This window comes from Diorhabda sublineata, chromosome 2 (genome assembly GCF_026230105.1).
Source record: "Diorhabda sublineata isolate icDioSubl1.1 chromosome 2, icDioSubl1.1, whole genome shotgun sequence".
NCBI classification, from domain to species: domain Eukaryota; kingdom Metazoa; phylum Arthropoda; class Insecta; order Coleoptera; family Chrysomelidae; genus Diorhabda; species Diorhabda sublineata.
The window spans coordinates 8,890,986-8,912,111 of NC_079475.1; the positions used below are offsets into that span (position 1 = coordinate 8,890,986).

Here is a 21,126-nt window from a genome sequence, read left to right on the forward strand (position 1 = left end):
AAACAACAGAAGAACTATAAAGACAAGGAATCCCAAAAACAAATAAGAAAATTAATAGAAATAATACTCAATAAAAGTGAAATTGAAATAAGATTCCAGGGCACAACGTTAGAACAGACACACGCAAATGAAGGTGTCAAACAACATCATAACAGACGTAACACAGATAGTAGAATACGCAGAAGATGAAACTATCAAAGCAAATGAACAGAGGGAATTAATAAAGACGATCAATAGATTAGAAGAAGAAGCAAAATAATTACGAACTGGAAATGAATGTAGAAAATATATGAAAATAGAGGGAAAACAAGAAGATGGAGCAAAAAGGCTATCAAGCCTATGGAAGAAACAAAAACATAACCAAACAAAACAAAATAAAAATGAGCAAAGCCCTATTAAGACCAGTAATCATGTATGCGATGGAAACAACAGTCATCAACAATAGGGAAGAAGAAGAACTTGGTAGAACGAAGAGAAGGATATTGAGAGCTAAAAGAGGTCCAAACACAACACAGGAGGTAGAAAGGAGAGCAGAAAAACGAAAAGATATAGAAAGAGTTGGAGATGAAAAATATAGTGAGAAACATAAAAGCACAGAGACTCAACTGGGCTGAGTATATAAAGAGAAGAAAATCAACTGAAATGATCAAAAGAATAACGCAATGGGCCAAGGAGGAGATGCACGTCGATGAAGACTTGGAGAAACGAAATAGAGGACTGGAGGTCAAAATGCTGGAACCGAAAGGAATGGAAAATAATAACGAAAGACAAACAATAAACTATAAAGAAAACAAAAATAGAAAACGAGAAATATACCACCTCATAAAAGGATCTTAAAGCGGTCCAAACGATGGGCATAATCCAAAGGATTGATGATGATGAATTACTTTCTTCGAGATGTGTTAGCTGATGACTCTTTCTCTTAAAATTTTATGGGAAGTTTTCCAATAATATATGGAAGGGTAGATGATTTATAATCACTTCTAGTGTAGTTGTAACGCATGCTCTTATGGTCCCGGTAATCCAATTAAGTCTTTATAATGGTGAGAGATTGTCTCGTGGTATTCAGACATGAAAACCTTTTGCACTAACGAACCATTTACTCATACTTGGTTAGGTTAGGCTAGGAACCAAGTACTCATACTTGGTTAGGTTAGGCTAGGAACCAAGTAGTCATACTTGGTTAGGTTAGGTTAGGAACCAAGTACTCATGCTTGGTACCTTGAAAAAATTAGTTTACTAGAAATTTTTCGTGGAAATAAAATTATTTCTCGACGAAATTTTCAAAATTATTCATTCATGGTTTATTGATATTATAATATGTACACTTTTTTGATAAACGTCGTTATTATTAAAATAAGAAAAGTTTTATACGGTGAAGAAATTCGAAGCTTGCGTCGAGAGCATGTATGTTTATGGAGTAAAAACGAAGCTCTTTTATCCTCGTCGATTCTCGTAGACGATTACCCCTTGAACGTAGGCGTAATAGAGTGTTAGAAAATTGATAGCGGGAGTAAAGGTGAAAAGCGATCGGGCCTCGGTGTTAAACTACCGAAAAAGATTGGTTTCGTGCTAGGGACTGGAAAACTTGTCACAACATTGTGGAATCTGGAAAAAAACCGATAGAATTTCTAAATTATATATTTGACCAAGATTATTGGAGAAAAAAATGGTTTTCTGGAAATTTATTTTAAACACACCATGTATGAATCACTGTAATGGCTAAGTTTCGATTCTAATTTTTTATACATAGTTCACCGCAGATCAGTAACATACATAGAAATATAAAATGTGAGGATTATCATTAGTTAGCATTATAATTAACTGATGCTGTCGAATTTTATATTTTCAAGTCATTTTAATACATTTTTCTACATTATCATTCTTAGATGGTTCTTAAACTATGGTGATTTTTTTTTATTTCCATCAAGGCACCACCCTGTTCTGTAAACAAGACTTGTCGTTATTTTTTTTATTTTTAAACACGTGTCGCTCTAATCACATAATACAATTTTCCATGTATAGGTTGATTAATCGAGCTGCAAATTACAATTTGTAGACAAAAGCTTGTAAAAACTAAAAAACAAACCATAAAAATAACTAAATAAAGATACAAATACAATGAAATTTCAATGTACAGAAAGAAATCAAAATGTGGGAAAAGATAATATCGATTTGATTTCAATTGGCAAGTGATTGTGCATTTTTTTGCGTTGTAAAATATTGAGCCCTTAACTAATTCTGAACGTGGAGTAGGTGGGTAAAAGTCGTGCTCCGTGTTAAGTGGATAGACCAATTGGAGAAGCGTGCTTACGAATTAAGCAAACGGATTCAAAGATTAATTAAGAAAGAAGAGTCAGAATTTATAATCTTTTAAAGATGTCCCTACCGTTTAGTCCGAGTAAATATCTAACAGTTCTCTTTTGTAGCTTGAAGATTCGCTCAAATTGAGTCGCACCACACGTACCCCAGAAGGAAAGAGTTTATCAGAGATGCGACTCAATAAGGGCGTAATAGACTGTTAAGTTGAGTTAAGTTCAGTTCTTTGGATACTGATCTGAGCGCAAAGTAGGAGGAACATTTCATTGACTTGTAAGAAATACACAATGAAGTACATAAAGAAATACAAGAGAAAGTACATAAATTGTGCCGATAAAAAAATTGTGTACATAACTTTTTTTGTATTTTTTGTCAATATATACCAAACGATTTTTTATTGAAATAATCTCATATTTATCTCCGCTCACTATGAAGTAATTTTTTTCTTTTTCAGTTGATATGTCCGATGATCCGCCCGCTATGGTAACAACACCATCAGCCGATGATAACCATAATGAAATACGTGCAAATTCCAAACATTTAAGTGAAAAAAATCTACCACTGATTGATTTGTCTAATTCAATTGTTAACGGTATTATCAATAATAAAATAAATTATATAGAAAATAATCAAGTTGACTTGATTTACTCAAATGATAATACTGTGGAAGATAGTGATGACGAAGGAAAACTGCAAGTGGTGTTGAATGATCGTGATGAAGCTTCAAATGGAACAGGTAATTATATATAGCATTAAAACTAACAATTTAATATAGTGAAGACGAAGAATTCAGATGATACAATTTGGTATGCTCAGTACAGTTATATCTACCATTTCTTATCGATACTACTTTTGACCCTTAGAGTAACGTTGCTTCACACTAAATAAATTTAGTCTTCAGACTCAAAAGCTTATCTCTCTCAATTAATAATAATAGATTATATTTTACTGTGTTAAGTAGTATAGTAGTATCTGAAGTTTCTGCGACTTGAGTAGTTCAAAAGATCATAAAACAATCCAAATCTTTTTTGCTACATATTCGAAGATTGTAGAAAACATATGACTGAATGACTGAAAAATAACTAGTTTGGGATATTTTTGTACAAAAATGAAAAGTTCTGGGTTCCCAATGGGCTCACCAGTGCAGCGTTCAATCGATTGTTCGATGCCTAAAAGTATTTCTGAAGGGATAGGAAAGGTTATCAGAAACGGAGCTGGTTTTGAAGATATGTACATTGAGTGTATCTCCCAAAATGAGCTAGAATCTTAAAAAACTTTAGAAATTAAGACCGAAACAAAAAAAATGTTTTCCTCAGACACTTAAATGATTCCTTATCGTGAAGGAGACAAAGAATGATGGTGTTATTTTTCCAAAAAAAAAAACGGTATTACCTTTTGGTCTGATATCAAAAACTTGTTGCTGAAAATTAGCTTAAAATAATAGAAACAGAACGACTGGCGTTTATTTATTCATGGTTCAAAGCGTAACCTAAAATATATTTCATAAAATAGTGGAAATAAATACCCTGTGGTATCTATTTTCCACGAACAACTTCGTGAAATGGGTCTGCAAGCCAGCGTTGTCTGGCCATTATGAAATTATAAAATTCGGTGAACGTCTTTGTTTTTTATTCAACTTGTTTTTACAGCAGACGGTTTATTAACATTATTCCAGTGGAATAATTTATAGGGAGGACTATTTATTTATTTGCTTTGCTTCTTTTTTATCTAGAACTTTTGAGACTTCTTCTGGAACATATATTTAAGGAGCTTCTGTAGCGCAGTTTAGTTCAGTTTATATTAAATTGTCGTGGTGAACAGACCGAATTACCAAAGTAATCAGGAAAATTTGTATAAATTATTCAAGTGATAGTGAGAAGTGAATTATACTATAAGATGATGTAGTGCAAAGTGTTTATTAACTCCCTCCCACGAATAGAAATCTTATATATAAATAAGAAAAACAGTACAATATGAACAAAATCAAATACTATCACCATAAATGGCAAATTGGTGACGGTCTGAGAAGAGAAAAGTGAATATTCTTCTAGACGAACAAAGTGATAGATAAAAAGAAACTAGAGTCTAGAGAGAAAATATTTAGCCTGGATAGAAGCATGAGGAATGTATTTGTAGCCCGTGACAAAATCATCCTTAGACGACTAAATATAAATCTGGGCATCATGAAACTTGAAGGTTTGCGCAGTTTAATCTCTGTGCTACAGAATTTTCTCAGAAAATAAAAGTCTGAGAATTATATTGAACATATAAAAGACCCTCAGTGAAAATTTTGAAAATATGGTATGCAATATGAGCATAAAACTCACTTCTATGATCACCTGGACAGGTAAGAGGAAAATTGATATGAGAAAAAAACAGTGAGAGCATATGCAACAGAATTTCGCGTGATGATGCCTGACTGTTGTTGATCTCTAATTCGTAATTTTCCAAATTCTGCACATCAGAAGAGAGCCTTGAAATGATGTTTTTAGAAGTCAATTATTAATTTTTGGTTATTAGTGAACTTTTATAAGTGAATACATGTTTTTTCTGTTGTATACTTACATAGCTGAACATACCACAAACTAGAACTGATAAGAATTTAATAGAAATTCGTAAATAGAGGAGCGTTTGTAGAACATTTGTAAGTTCCAATGAAACTTTTTCTATTGATATTCTAATTTCTAATTCTTAATCTAATCTAAATAGTCTTTGATTTTCAATTCCAATTATCTCCATGATGCGTTGAAAATAATAAATAACTAAAATCAAAAATAACAAAACCGAATATATCCTGTAACTTCCTGTTTTATTCAAACCAACTTAATTGAACTTGAAATGTACAAAACCGCTTTGGCAAACAGAGTAGTACGCTTCTTTACAGCTTTGGCTTGTACTCGTTTGAATCCAGAGTTTTTTAAGGGAAAAATTATATTTCCCGTTTTCTTAACTTCATGTTGGCTGCTAACAGTTTACTTAGTGACCGAAAGTCCATGTCCGTTCATGCCACGAATAAACTTTGTCACGCAAAAACGTTCCTGCAACTTTAAGCTTTGGAATTCTTCGAGTGTTAACTAATATTTATGTATTATTTCTAAATAAAAAAAAACTGATAGATTGTTAATTGGAGAAAAAAAACTATTCAGACTCTAGGCTACCAAGGTAAAAATGAGGTATTACCTCCGATTTCCATGAACCTACATCGATTTGTAAAAAAATTTGGAATAAAGCTTGACTTATCCTTGTCTTCAAAATCTATCCTATTACTCTTAGGGGTTAAAACTACTCCTTATTGCAAAAAATCAATAAAATTCTAAGTTTCAACATTTAATCAGTAGAAAAAATTTTATATTTTGCAGAAAAGTTGTTTAATGCTATAATATAGTATTTATAATTTTTCGACCCTGCTTGAGTATTTAATCCCTTATAAAGCATTTCCGGTTAATATTTAATAACTTTGTGATAGCTTACTTATATTAAATTCACTCTTTTTGTTTGTATTTTGCATCCCAAATTTTCAACTCTTCTACATCATACCTAAAATAAATCTTTCCCTATACCCGAAAAAAAGTCTTCTCCAGATGAAAATATCTTGTGTGAGATGATGCGTTGCTCTAAGTACTTTATTTTTCTTCAAATGCGGTCGCTTTGCTGTAAACTTTATATACTTTATAACTTTATATCTAGTAGTCTCCTCTTATCATCTAATATTTTTTTTTTAAATCGATGATGACTATACGAAAAAAACACTTGTAATCATTTTTCCGATCGATAAAACCTCTTTTGTCTTGTCTTTTGTTCGTCCCTCGCTACGTGGACTGATTTTATGTAGTAGATTAGTTGTGCATTCAAATTTCCTATAAATCGACTCAAAAGATCCAACTCTTTTTGCAACCTCGTCGATAAGGCTCGGAACATATTTGATCCAAAGTGACACCCAACGCGCGGCTAACATAATTCTTCAGTCAGTATATTATATAGTAAATACGTTTTCTTGATATACGAATACTTCTCTAATTTCGTGGGTATTCCAGTACCTTTTGGGGAAATTTTTTGATAATGTCACTGGTTGTCTGGTCATTGGCTATCTCGAATGCTTACCAGTAACCAAACTCCTACGACTACATTTAAATTCAGCTGCCAAAATTTTTACCATTCCTATATTTACTTAAAAAACAAATATTAAATGACAGCCCGATTCTCAAAACTTTTCAAAAAAAAATATTTTTGATAACTTCTGACAAAAACTAACCGTCTAAAATGACTGAAATGTACTTATGTATATAGATGCTGATATCTTTTGTTTGATGCTGGTTAATTTCCAGACAACCCTCGTATATACAATTGCAACCAACGGATATTCAATTCAATTGATTCAATACACATAAACAGAAAACATTCGAAATATTTTAATTTCATTTTTTTTTCTTAAAGAATTGATTATAGCATCACCTCCATAGGTTGAGGGAGATTATTTTGTTTGGTAAGTTGTTAGTTGGACATCCGGTTCTATACTTCTGACAGTTCAATACTAAGTGTTCACGTTTAAATTCTCATTACGAGATTCACATATTGGTGATCGATTTTTATTTGGTTACTTGCACTGAACTTTTGTTTTGATTATCTCTTTGCTACCACTTCGCGTACAATTGCTGCTTCGTTGTTATCTGCTGCTTCTTTGACACGTTGATCTGCTCGTTTCCTGGGATGCCGGTGTATGATGGGTGCCAAAAAATTGATACCTTCAGCTCGGATTTCTGGATAAGGTGTAATTAAGTTATAACGAGAAGACCTATTGGGTGTTTGGTTTTTATTGAGCTCATGCAGTCTGTAATTATGGTTGTTCTATTGTAGACATACTCCAAATCGGTATATTTCGTTTTCTAGTACTACTAATGCAGCTCCTAGGTCATTAGGTATCTTGGATTCGATCGGTGTACAGACAATGATATTCTTTGCAGCTTGTGTTATCAGAAGGTTTGTTCCTTCTTTTTTCAAAGAGTTCATGTTAATGTTAATGGTGGGAATAGGGATTATCCAAGAAGGGGGAATTTTCACTTCATATGAATGAAAAGAAAAGAAAACTGAAAAAAGAATGATAGAATTTTCTACAGATCGTCCATCTATAAATGAAAACACGTTTTGGATTCGTAGTTTTTCTTTATGATAAGCATGTATTTCATCCAGGAATCCGATAAATAGTAACAAGCTTGAAGGTCTCCTTAAAAATTATCCATAGATAATGGGAAATGTGAAGTACCTACTCTCCAATACCTATGACGGAACAGAGAAACGGCGAGCTTTAATGCATCGTTGAATTCTAGGTAAACGATTTCTGCAAACAAAAAACACGTTGAGCCTCGGTAAACGATGTAGTTGAATGAAATTGTTACACACGTAATTTAGCTGATGCTAATTGAAATTTACAATCTGCGTCACGAAGTGGAAATACAACGGATGGTTTCCGTTCAACGAACTACAGCTACATTTTTTTTACGTGACACTTTTTATTTAATATTGCGGAAGGGGTTGTTTATTACCATGAGAGATGACGGTGTAATTTTATGTATTGTTTTAATTGCGCGGAATGTTCAATTTGCATGAGTGAGAACGTTGTTTCAATGTTAATATCACCAAATTAGTCCAAATTATTGATACATTTCAAATAAAGAAATAGTGAAAACTTAATATATCTGTTTTTTGTTTTCATACAAAATTTTAACATTGTGTAAACTTTGGTTGGTGAAATATTTCTCGCTATTTGGTTAATATAATATGTGATTTTGAGTCAAAACGCGCAGGTGTACTCTTCCTAATATATTGCACTTAGATACAAACAAACGAAAATCTGATAGCTACAAAATCAAAGGAGAAGTATAAATACTGTTATAAAAGTTCTACGTATCGTTAACCAATGCCGAAAACCACTTCTTTATCTAAAAATCTGTTATTCGTGTATCCAGTTCAATCCTCAATCATTCTAAGGTGAGATTTTGTTTCTGTGCGATTTGTCTTTTACTTAAAATATTTTCAGTTTTAATCATCTGTTTCTGTCATATCTTTTCGAGCGTCAGAGTATTGAGACTTTAGTCTTCATTATCCTTTTATCCGTTATTTTCGATCCTTTGCTACTTAATTCATATTCTGTATTGTTTTTACCTTTCTTCCTTCTGCCTGTCGTAGGAGTTTTCCTACTTTATTTTCTTCTTTTATGTCTTTTTGGCTCCAGTCACTTCTCTAATTAGGCTTTGTGGTGTTTCTTTCTTTGTGTATTTCCTATTTTCTATTACTTGAGTTTTTTCAGTTACCTCATTCTTATCCTAGCCATCCTCGCTTTTGCTGCTATTTTCTTTAGTAATTCCATCTCAGCTGCTACTATTCTACTCTGTATCTTTTTTGTTCAATACCCATCTTTCACTTCCATATATTAACGCAGGTACTTCCCAAAAATTGTCTCATTTAGAGCATAATATATTTGACTGACCTCTTCTCTTAAACCCAAAGAACCTCAAGCTTTGACTCATCGCTCTATAGAATTCTCTCTTACTCTTCATTCGTCCAATTTTTGTGTTCTGCAACCTTTTAATTACTTTTTGACTACTTCGAAGAGGTTATTTACTGCCACCTTTCCAAAAAGGCCAGCTTCTCTCAACCTCCTTTTCACTGTAGAAGTACTCAAAGTCAGATCCTTAGATTGATCTAAGCTGCTATATCTGGGCCTGCGAGTCGTTGACCACGTCTACTGATACAAAACGTTATTTTTAGTGGTTGTGGTGTTTCGACGCCACCTTGAACATCTGTCCCCAAAGCTTTCGGTAAATTCATATTTTTTCAAGTTGTAGGTGGAGGTATTCTCAATTCGTTAATATTGCCTAGACTTGCGATTAACGCACAAGTTTAAAACGATAGTTCCTTGTTTTCACTCATTTTAAAACTTGCGAGAACTGAACAGTTCTGAAACAAACCTCACAAAAAGTTGCTTGGTCCAGAAAGTATAGCATGTTATGGCTTTTCACAAGAACTAAACTACAATCGCTGAAAAAATAATTCAAAGCTGAAGAATAATAAACAAACAGCCGGTACTTGCAAGTTTTAACTTGTCGCATTCAGCGATAAAAAGTATAAAATAAACGAAAACAAATACTATTATTTTTGGTTTTTAAGACACCGCTTCGACATTCGCTTGACAATTTGAAAAAAATTTGTGGATTATTTTGAAATTTATTGAATGGTTTATAGAGTGGACAAAAACTTTTGACCGGTAATGTTCATACCAAGCAAATCTAAGCGTGTAAAAACACGTTCATAATATACTCATCGAGTTGAAATCTTGGAATATGTTGCGCTGGATAGGCATCACAACGTCACGATTTCGGTCCACATGGAGCCAAATATACACAAAACAGTTGATATATTTATCTGTCGAAAACTGAAAAGCGGCATCCTTCTACAGACTAAGGAAGAAAACCGGAAATAAGTATGAATGCGCGTGCCGTGAGTGCCAGGCAACGTACTGTGAAATATCCATGTAAATGTAACATCTCCTTATCCTGGTATATTTATAGAATATATAAATAGACCAGGAAATAATCCTTTTATATCAATTGGTAATCTGTTAGTATCTGGAGTCGATTATAAGTGAAGGTGATAAGGAACAAGAAGAAATATTGCTTGGAAAAAATTCATCAGCGTATCTAAATATTGAATTATAACAATTGCTGTTTTATATTCAGGGATTGAACAATCAAAAGAAATATATACTACACCTGTACATTATTAAACATATTCGGTCGTTGTTGGTTATCAATAATCTCAATACTCATCCGTTTTATTTGAAAAAGAGCTCGGACAAAAAATGAAGAACCGACGTTAGAAGAGATATCCTAAGATGCTCCTCATATGGACATATTTTCAATTCGTTAATATTGCCTAGACTTGCCGCGATTAATGCACAAGTTTCAAACGATAGTTTCTTGGTTTTACCCATTTTAAAACTTACAAGTATGAACTTGCGAGAATTGAAACGAACCTCATAAACACCCAAGAAATAATTCTAAGCTGAAGAATAATAAACAAACAGCTGGTACTTGCAAGTTTTAGCTTGTCGCACTCACAGATAAAAATTATAAAGTGAACAAATAACGGACACTATTATTTTTGCTTTGTACCTAAAAAGAGGTATCCTAAGATGCTCCTGGACATGTTCAGAGAAACCTAATGGAACATTCATTCATTCTGTAGAATTATCCTGATGCATTCCTGGCGTAACCTCGTCAGGTTAGCCCTAATACACTTGACTTTATTTTAACCTGATAAAGTGATTATGAGGTTTCAAAAAAATTGTTTGATAATTTAATATTTTTTCAATAATTATAATTCAATTATCACTTTGTCTAGCGCATATCATTACCCGTCAGTGCATACACGACGTTTTTAAGGGTTATTACGCTTATATTGATTTTATATAAATAAAATAAATTTTATAGTCCATTTATTAAAAACGAATTTACTAATGTTGGAATGAATTTAAATATAAAGAGTTATATGAAATTTTTAAAATCAACTTTTAACTAATAATAGAGAAAAATCAATTTCTGATTCAATTCATAATTATTCAAGACACGTTTTTTTGATACCAATAAATGAAATTCACTTACGTTCAGTGTATAGTTGATTCTCCGAACAGGATTTAAAATTTCTTGTGACCTGGTGAACCGGTTTACACCTATGGCCGACGTTAGGGACTAATGCAGCAGCAACTGTACCAGCTCGCCCCCTTTTGAATTTAAAATAAACAAAAAGTAGATGAATAAAATTTCTCAAAAAACAACCCAAATCGAGAAAAATCATTTTCACTTGCAAGCTCTCTTTTTAAATAGCGAAAAATTCGCTTTTCATCCTCTAGAAAAGTTAGCAAACACAACCCCACGCAACCACCACAACCACAGCCCTGTAGAGGAGCAATTTCTATGGGTCCACTCCAACAAACTCTTCTCTTCCTATTACCCGCTTTCTATCAAATAATAAACAAAACTAAAAAAACATCATAAAACAAAAAAAAAACAAAGAAAAAACAAAAAAACCTCTGAAACCCATCTCTAAACCTGGAAAGAACCATTTGTTTCAAAGGCTGGAAATTTCTTTTCTTCTTCTTCGAGCCACGTTTCGTCGTGTGCTTTTTTTCTTTTTTTCGATCTGGAGTAGTGCAAAGGAGCAGCTCCTACATCAGGGCCACTTCCAATAAACCCACCTCTCTATAAAAAATAACTCCTCATCCCACCCAAGTCTCTCTCTATCTTTCTTACTTCAAATAACTTTTAACTTATGAGAATTTCTGAAATGCACAATATTCCTGCGTTTTTCTCGACACTCCAAATGTCTTTTGTTTTTTTTTTCAGAAAAAACAAACAAAACCTTAAAAACCCATCCCCGAACCTGGAAAGAACCGTTTGTTTCAAAAGTTGGAGCTTTGTTTTCTTCTTCTTGGAGCGACGTTAGGTCGTGTATTTTTTTTTCTTTTTTCGGTTTGGAGTAGTGCAGAGGAGCAGCTACTATATCAGGGCCAATTCCAATAATCCTACCTCTCTATAAAAAATAACTCCTCATCCCACCCAAGTCTCTCTCTATCTTTCTTACTTCAAATAACTTTTAACTTATGAGAATTTCTGAAATGCACAATATTCCTGCGTTTTTCTCGACACTCCAAATGTCTTTTGTTTTTTTTTTTTCAGAAAAAACAAACAAAACCTTAAAAACCCATCCCCGAAACTGGAAAGAACCGTTTGTTTCAAAAGTTGGAGCTTTGTTTTCTTCTTCTTGGAGCGACGTTAGGTCGTGTATTTTTTTTTCTTTTTTCGGTTTGGAGTAGTGCAGAGGAGCAGCTCCTATATCAGGGCCACTTCCAATAAACCCACCTCTCTATAAAAAATAACTCCTCATCCCACGCAAGTCTCTCTCTATCTTTCTTACTTCAAATAACTTTTAACTTATGAGAATTTCTGAAATGCACAATATTCCTGCGTTTTTCTCGACACTCCAAATGTCTTTTGTTTTTTTTTTCAGAAAAAACAAACAAAACCTTAAAAACCCATCCCCGAAACTGGAAAGAACCGTTTGTTTCAAAAGTTGGAGCTTTGTTTTCTTCTTCTTGGAGCGACGTTAGGTCGTGTATTTTTTTTTCTTTTTTCGGTTTGGAGTAGTGCAGAGGAGCAGCTCCTATATCAGGGCCACTTCCAATAAACCCACCTCTCTATAAAAAATAACTCCTCATCCCACGCAAGTCTCTCTCTATCTTTCTTACTTCAAATAACTTTTAACTTATGAGAATTTCTGAAATGCACAATATTCCTGCGTTTTTCTCGACACTCCAAATGTCTTTTGTTTTTTTTTTCAGAAAAAACAAACAAAACCTTAAAAACCCATCCCCGAACCTGGAAAGAACCGTTTGTTTCAAAAGTTGGAGCTTTGTTTTCTTCTTCTTGGAGCGACGTTAGGTCGTGTATTTTTTTTTCTTTTTTCGGTTTGGAGTAGTGCAGAGGAGCAGCTACTATATCAGGGCCAATTCCAATAATCCTACCTCTCTATAAAAAATAACTCCTCATCCCACCCAAGTCTCTCTCTATCTTTCTTACTTCAAATAACTTTTAACTTATGAGAATTTCTGAAATGCACAATATTCCTGCGTTTTTCTCGACACTCCAAATGTCTTTTGTTTTTTTTTTTTCAGAAAAAACAAACAAAACCTTAAAAACCCATCCCCGAAACTGGAAAGAACCGTTTGTTTCAAAAGTTGGAGCTTTGTTTTCTTCTTCTTGGAGCGACGTTAGGTCGTGTATTTTTTTTTCTTTTTTCGGTTTGGAGTAGTGCAGAGGAGCAGCTCCTATATCAGGGCCACTTCCAATAAACCCACCTCTCTATAAAAAATAACTCCTCATCCCACGCAAGTCTCTCTCTATCTTTCTTACTTCAAATAACTTTTAACTTATGAGAATTTCTGAAATGCACAATATTCCTGCGTTTTTCTCGACACTCCAAATGTCTTTTGTTTTTTTTTTCAGAAAAAACAAACAAAACCTTAAAAACCCATCCCCGAACCTGGAAAGAACCGTTTGTTTCAAAAGTTGGAGCTTTGTTTTCTTCTTCTTGGAGCGACGTTAGGTCGTGTATTTTTTTTTCTTTTTTCGGTTTGGAGTAGTGCAGAGGAGCAGCTACTATATCAGGGCCAATTCCAATAATCCTACCTCTCTATAAAAAATAACTCCTCATCCCACCCAAGTCTCTCTCTATCTTTCTTACTTCAAATAACTTTTAACTTATGAGAATTTCTGAAATGCACAATATTCCTGCGTTTTTCTCGACACTCCAAATGTCTTTTGTTTTTTTTTTTCAGAAAAAACAAACAAAACCTTAAAAACCCATCCCCGAAACTGGAAAGAACCGTTTGTTTCAAAAGTTGGAGCTTTGTTTTCTTCTTCTTGGAGCGACGTTAGGTCGTGTATTTTTTTTTCTTTTTTCGGTTTGGAGTAGTGCAGAGGAGCAGCTCCTATATCAGGGCCACTTCCAATAAACCCACCTCTCTATAAAAAATAACTCCTCATCCCACCCAAGTCTCTCTCTATCTTTCTTACTTCAAATAACTTTTAACTTATGAGAATTTCTGAAATGCACAATATTCCTGCGTTTTTCTCGACACTCCAAATGTCTTTTGTTTTTTTTTTTCAGAAAAAACAAACAAAACCCTTAAAAACCCATCCCCGAACCTGGAAAGAACCGTTTGTTTCAAAAGTTGGAGCTTTGTTTTCTTCTTCTTGGAGCGACGTTAGGTCGTGTATTTTTTTTTCTTTTTTCGGTTTGGAGTAGTGCAGAGGAGCAGCTCCTATATCAGGGCCACTTCCAATAAACCCACCTCTCTATAAAAAATAACTCCTCATCCCACCCAAGTCTCTCTCTCTTACTTCAAATAATTTTATCTTAGGAAAATTTCTGGAATTTCTGTTTTTTTGCTTCTCAACAACCACCGTTTCCGAGTATTATTTTTCAGAAATCACTAGATTTCCTATAAATTCCATATATGGACTAAACTGTCAATAATGTCACGTTCAAATCTAGTGATACGTCACTTACGATCATTTCATTCCCACTTTTGCAAGTTATTTCACCATTACGATTTGGCACATTGTGACAAAAGTTAAAATTTTATGGTGAGTATTTATAGCACGAGTTGGCGCACGACCTTTTTTATGATTGCAAAATTAGAGATTGATACTTGATGAGAACTAGATGAAGATATATTAGATCATCGAGAAACATTATCCAATGCACAAAAATAAACGTGTCGATAATAGACAACGTTAATTGTAGTTTCAATTTTGAAACTTCTCCATCTTGAATCATATATACACTAAAATCCTTCATACTTTCCTATCAACTTAATTAATTCTTATAGCAGCAATTGAATTATCTATATGTAGAATTTCCTGGTCTATGAACGTAGCACACTTTGAAAATACATAAAGATGAAACAATGCGATACACATGTAACTGAATTCGTATGTACTATCATTCCATTTGTCTTGTTTCCTTTCTAGCTTTCCGGCAGAATATGTCTGTGAAGTAGAATGTCGTCGGGTTGCAAAATGCACGGAGTCGCAATGCTACTAGCAACCATCAAACTGCAAATTTCCCACTCAAGCATATATGTATCATATTATAGCTTTAATAAAAATTAAATATCTGACAATTCTACAAAAAATTATAAACCAATAATAAAAACAGGACGGATAAAAACCTCAAAACAGAACATCGCCCACAAGAGATGGGAAATATATGCAAAGAATACTAGAGAGAAAGACTTAGCGAGAAATAAAAAATCAAAGCAAATAAAGAAATAAGATTAACAGAGGAAGAAGATAAAGAGGTAAAATGCCTCACAAAAAATCAGGTGCAAGATGAAATAAGAAAAATGCAGAATGACAAAGCCCCGGGAGATGATGGAATAGAACCGGAACTTCCTAAATATGGTGGAGAAAAACTAAGTAAACATATTCATCAACTAATCGAGCAGATATGGAAACAAAACAAAATCCCAGGTGAGTAGAGCACAGGCATAATCACACCAGTATTTAAGAAATAGAGAATAAGAAATAAAGACAGGCCTAAACCTAACACAGGAAGGAGAAAGAAGAGCAAAGAAAAACGAAAAAAGAAATAAAGAGAAGAAAACAAATTGAAATGATCAATAGAATAACGCAATGGATCTCATTGTGGCCAAGGAGAAGAGGCAGGCTGAGAAAAACGGCGGAAACAAAAGACAAACTATAAAGAAAATAAAAATTAGAAAACGAGGTGTAATCTACCTCAAAAAAAATGGATTTAAAGCGCCAAAAGCGATAGCCATAATCCACATGGGATTGAAGAACTTGATGATGATGATGATGATTTGATAAACGAGATAATTCTTATTTTTTTTCGTTGTATATTGTCCATTTGGCTCATCACTTGCGTATTGTTTAGCAAGTCTCCAATTCAGTCCTCTTTTTTCAGGTTGTTTGTTATTTCCGTATTCCATTTCTAGTTCATGTTCCAATCATCTCAACCGATATTAATTTTTTTGTTAGCCACTCACTAGATTTAATATCCATTCTTCATTTTATCTCGTTATTTTTTTTTTTTTCGGTATCTTTATATTTCACACGTTATTTTTTGCTTTATTTGGTTCACTAGCACACAGGATTTGCAGCCATAGATCAGCATTAGTAGTAGTACGATTTTGTGGATATTTATTTTTGTGATATGGTTATTTCTTTGGAAAATAGTCTGTACACTCTTTGCCCATTTCTCTATCTTGTCTTGCCATTGTTGTAAGACATTTTAGCTTACTAACGTTCTTTTTGACCTGCTCTTGTTGTTGCAACGTTATTTCTCTGGTATGTTTTATGTTTCTCATATTTCTGTCTTTTGTATAATTCGAAAGCCAATGAATATAAATAAATCCCACCAGAAAGATTTCCATATTAGATGATCCCAAGACGGAACTATGTGGTTTGCAAAAATTTATCAGATTTAATGCAGAGCTAAGCATCTAAGTTTACACCTTGGTCAAAAATGGGTCTCTATCGCCATATGGGCATTCTAATTTTTTTCGCTACCATCACATTACAGAAGAAAATACTTGTACAGTAGAGTCTTCATATAAGATATTTTTGACAATCATTCCGAGCCAACATTTCAATGATATAGTCGCTTTAATTAAACGATTTATAAACTTGGGTTCGGGACTTTATGCGAAAAATTCGGGATATTATTGCTAATAATTTCCTGATACAACCCCTGGCTTTTGAGTTATAGGTCATTGAAGCTGCGAAATCAGAACTTGTATTTAGGTTTATTAACTAAATCATACATGATAAATTTTTAATAGTTTATTATGTAAGATCACGTAGTGTGTTTAATGGAATAAAAAATTCTAGACTACTAACTGAAGACCAGGAGCGGCTTATGCCCAATGGTTAACAATCCGTAACGTTTCAGAGACAAGCTGTGCAATGAATTTTCCTATCGGTATATTAACAAAAAGGGAAATTTATGGTTTAGAAGACATGTAGATTCTTGGATCGTTATACATGCCAACAAGATCGTTCGCCATAAAGAGACATTCTGAAGAAAATTATCATAAATTTTAATTATTTATAGAAAATACTTATAGGAAGAATCAAAACACAATCAAACATTTCTAATTGAGTTGTATACTGTCGAACATCGTGTTAAGGAAAAAATTAAATTGGTTAGCCTACAAATAAAAACAAAAAAAAACTATAATTAATGTTTGAAGTGGGTACCTTGTATTTCTTAATAATTCCACGGAGGATTCTTATGTTACAGTATTATTTTCACGTCATTCATTCACTCCCGATTTTCTCGTATTAAGTCCGGGCATCCTGTATATAACTAGAATTTTCTTTTCGGTTAAATTATTTCAGACAACAATAGACATTAATTATAATGAACTTAAATTCCGAGTTTATTTCAATAACTCTTAAAGAGAAATACCACAAAGCAAGTGCCTGAAGATACTAATGATTATATACTAGAAAGGCTGAGGTGAGACGTTATCAAAATTTAGGGTGCAATATAAACGTTTAAGGTGTAATATAAACGTTTAAATGAGAAAGTTCGCAGAGAAGTTTGCTTGACTAATTTAGGTAGGTTTCCAACCGATCTAACAGGTTTATAAATGAAAATGGTTATAGGTATGTTTATGTTTCCTTAAAGAAAATAGTTAGAGGACATTTTTTTAGTTAATCAATTCTATTTATGTCCGATGGAAACTGTATAATCATAAATTAAATTTCAACTGAATTACTTATATTTTCATGTCAATATCTCATTTCAATTTGTTGAAAATCTCATTTCAGCACACATTATGGAATTAATGATTTATTTAAAAAAAATTTTGTGAAGCTACTCAATGCAAAAATACATATTGTCAAATTTGAGGAACAGGCATCATGAAAAAGTCGTTAACTTATAGTCGTATAGAAAATTACACTGGTCAAAAAAAATTTTTGTAGTAACACAAGAATGAATAGCATATTGTGATAAAATGGACATATACAAATACGAAAAAATGAAAAAAATAATTGTAACATGTAAGGTTTTTATGTTACATCTATAGAATCATATTCATTAGTAAAATATTTGATATTTATTAAAAAAAATGATTTCACGTTTTATAAATCGTATATATTGACAATATTTATAGGTTACATCAAATAAAGATGTTTCACATTTATTAAGAACAAAAACTCACCTTAAATATCAATTAGCTCTATATTTTCCTTTTATGAGGGCCTCACTTTTTTTTAAACACCAACAGTAATCACCCATAATGGATATCTTGGTGGAACTGATGGCTCCCAAATTTTCGGAAAAATTGTCAGATGGGAATGGAGGAAATGAATTTTCAATGACATTCGAGCATCAAGGGATTTGTGGGCGTCTAGAAGTTCATCAACTAACTGTTGGTAGTTTGAATCCATATTGTTGACCAAAGATCCCCTCACTACACTAACAAATGTCTTCCATGCTCTAAGTTCCTGCCTGGTGAGCTTTTTTGCGAAATTGTCATCGTCCAGCAATTTTCTTATTTGTGGCCCAAAAAAATACTTTCCTTCAAATTGGCATCACTCGAATGGGTAAAGATTTCTCTGAGGTATTTGAATCCATCACCCTCCCTATCAATAGCCTTTACAAGGTTTTTTATCAATCCAAGTTTAACGTGAAGGAGGACAGAAGGAAATTTTTGAGATCTACAAGGAATATAAACTTAACACTTTGAGATCTCCGTTGAAATTCAGTTCTTGCTTGCCAATTTTTTTCACATAGTGTTGATCTACTGCCCAATTGTCCCATAGATAAAAGAAACGTCAATGCTTCGTAAAATCTTCCTTAAGTCCCATTAAAATTCCAATCTGCCACTTATACTTGTAGTTAATTTTGTCTAAAAGTAAGCGAATATTTTCATAATATTCCATACTGTAGAATGCAGGAAATGTAGCATTTCTATAGCATTTTCTAGGAAGCAAGAAGTTCAGACTGTTGCTTTGATAATCCCAAATCACCTGTTAAATCATTTAACTCACTTAAAACAATCAAATGTGTCTCGCCGGAATTGGTACATTGAGTCGTTGTATTGTTCTTCAGAGCTTCTTAATGATATGTTGTTTCCAGTATCTTCTAAAACAATATTTTGCGGTTCTAAAGGCGGTGTTAAATCTTCGTAGAATAACCTTCGGTCTTTGTTTGACAAAAAAAGCAGCCGTCAAAAAGGTTAGTAGGTTCCCGCCATACTATTGGAAATGCAAAGGCCATTTCCATTTATACACTGCACCAATGACACGCTATAACTAACACTATAACTATAACTAACAAGTACCAAAATGTTTGAAATATGCTTTTTTCACATTTTTGGGAAATTGCCTGGCTTCCTATTTCACTATAAATCTCCACAAATATAGCAAAATTTGTGAGGAGAAGTTTTGCAACTGCGACGTGTTTGATTCGACACTTTCGTCTTTACAATCACTTTTTGTACTATGAACAGAGAAACACTTACTATGAAACTCAACAGATAACTAATTATTGATGTTATTTTTATGTTTATCATTCTGCATAATACAGTTCAGGTATTATTTCGACCATAAAATTTACCGAAAATACAAAGCTGAGAATATGTTGATCCTGCGTATACGGTTGATAAAAACAATTCGATTTTGAAGGTTTGGAATTTCCGGTTTGTCTGGATTTTGCGATGACCATAAAGAAATCGCAAGGCTAGTCGTTTGCGGAATCAACTTGGACTTTCCCTGTTTCACACAAGGACAATTATACGTCGGAATACCGTCCGATTTGTTTATTTACGCATCACAAAACAAACCAAAAAATATTGTTTATCAGAAAACTTTAAATTGATTAAAAGACTCTATCATAACTGTCTGTAACTGTTTATATAAAATTGAAACCATAAAATAAATATTCAGTATTTCAGGAAAAATCTGTTTTGTTAGTAGGCATAATATGTAATTCATCGAAAATAATAATAAAACTTCATTCATACCAAGCGTTTTTTTATTTGTTTTAATAAAAAAAGAATTGTTTTCGTTTATTTTAAGTTTATTTTGTATAAAAGTTAAAGTCTTTTATTTATCGATTGAGGCAGTACGAAGTTTGCCGGGTCAGTTATAAATATAAGATAGATACTAAACGAGAAGAAGTCAACACGTAAAGGTGATACATGGTGTATCATAAAACTTGATTGGAACATGGAGGTCAACCGCAAATGGTACCCTATTTCAGTGGGTACCTTTAGAAATGATCTCACCCGTTACTTCCAACACTGATTTACAATTTCAATTTTATAACAGTTATGCAAAACTTTAACTATTATTCGAATTGTTCACCTTATTTTCATGATTATAATTAACAGAAAACGTAACACGATAAACTTTTTAATGAAGTGCGAATTTATTCCAAACCGTATCGACAACGTCATCCCATTTTATTACATTACCGAAAAGAGTATTCTGTTACACACCCTATGAAAATAAAGTCATCAAAACGACACAGTGAACTAAAGTAACGCGTAATCAAAAACCAGGGAAACGATCAATTATTCGATTATTGCAATTTCAATGGCACTCAAATTCGATGGTCGTGTCACATAATAACCACTATAAAATTTTACGTTAGCAACAATCCAAACTCGAAACCAATGACGAACATTGAATACGACAGAAATTAAATGAATCAAAATACAAAGTTGCTAATATAAATTCCGTTTGATCTATCGATGTTTATTCACTGATAATTATCCATTCGATTGAAATTCGAATACCTTTGCTAATATAGATTTGAAAAAATGTGACTTCAATTGAAAAAGTTTCTTCGCGTACGAAAAATATTTCACGTTTGATATCGCTTTCCATCAACTAAGTTTGGGAACAGAAGTAATCGAAGTGATCTACTAGTGAATATAGCAATAAATCGGTAAAATATATCAATCAATACATCAATCAATGATTTTCCCTTTTAAATCCTAAAATCTTTTGCACATGACCCCATTGGAAAAAAAAACGATTTTACTTTCTACTCGGAAGAAGTCTTGACTGCATGTTTGTTTCTGAGGCATGTATGTTTACACAGATTTGGGTTCTCGTATATACTGCGACCCAAAGGATCTTTTGTGTCCCAATTTCTTGCTGCTGCACTGGAGAGCCCTATATTTACAGCTGATCCATCAATCAATGGTTT

At 33.1% G+C, this 21,126-nt stretch overlaps 1 protein-coding gene across 1 annotated transcript in view; it reads left to right on the forward strand.

Annotated features, from left to right (window-relative positions):
- Nucleotides 1-21,126, forward strand: part of LOC130452972 (zinc finger protein 1) — a 614,038-nt gene that overhangs the window by 342,087 nt on the left and 250,825 nt on the right. Inside the window, exon 2 of the mRNA XM_056792525.1 lies at nt 2,774-3,055. Coding sequence (XP_056648503.1) covers nt 2,774-3,055 — 282 coding nt within the window. The remainder of the gene's footprint in view (nt 1-2,773; nt 3,056-21,126) is intronic.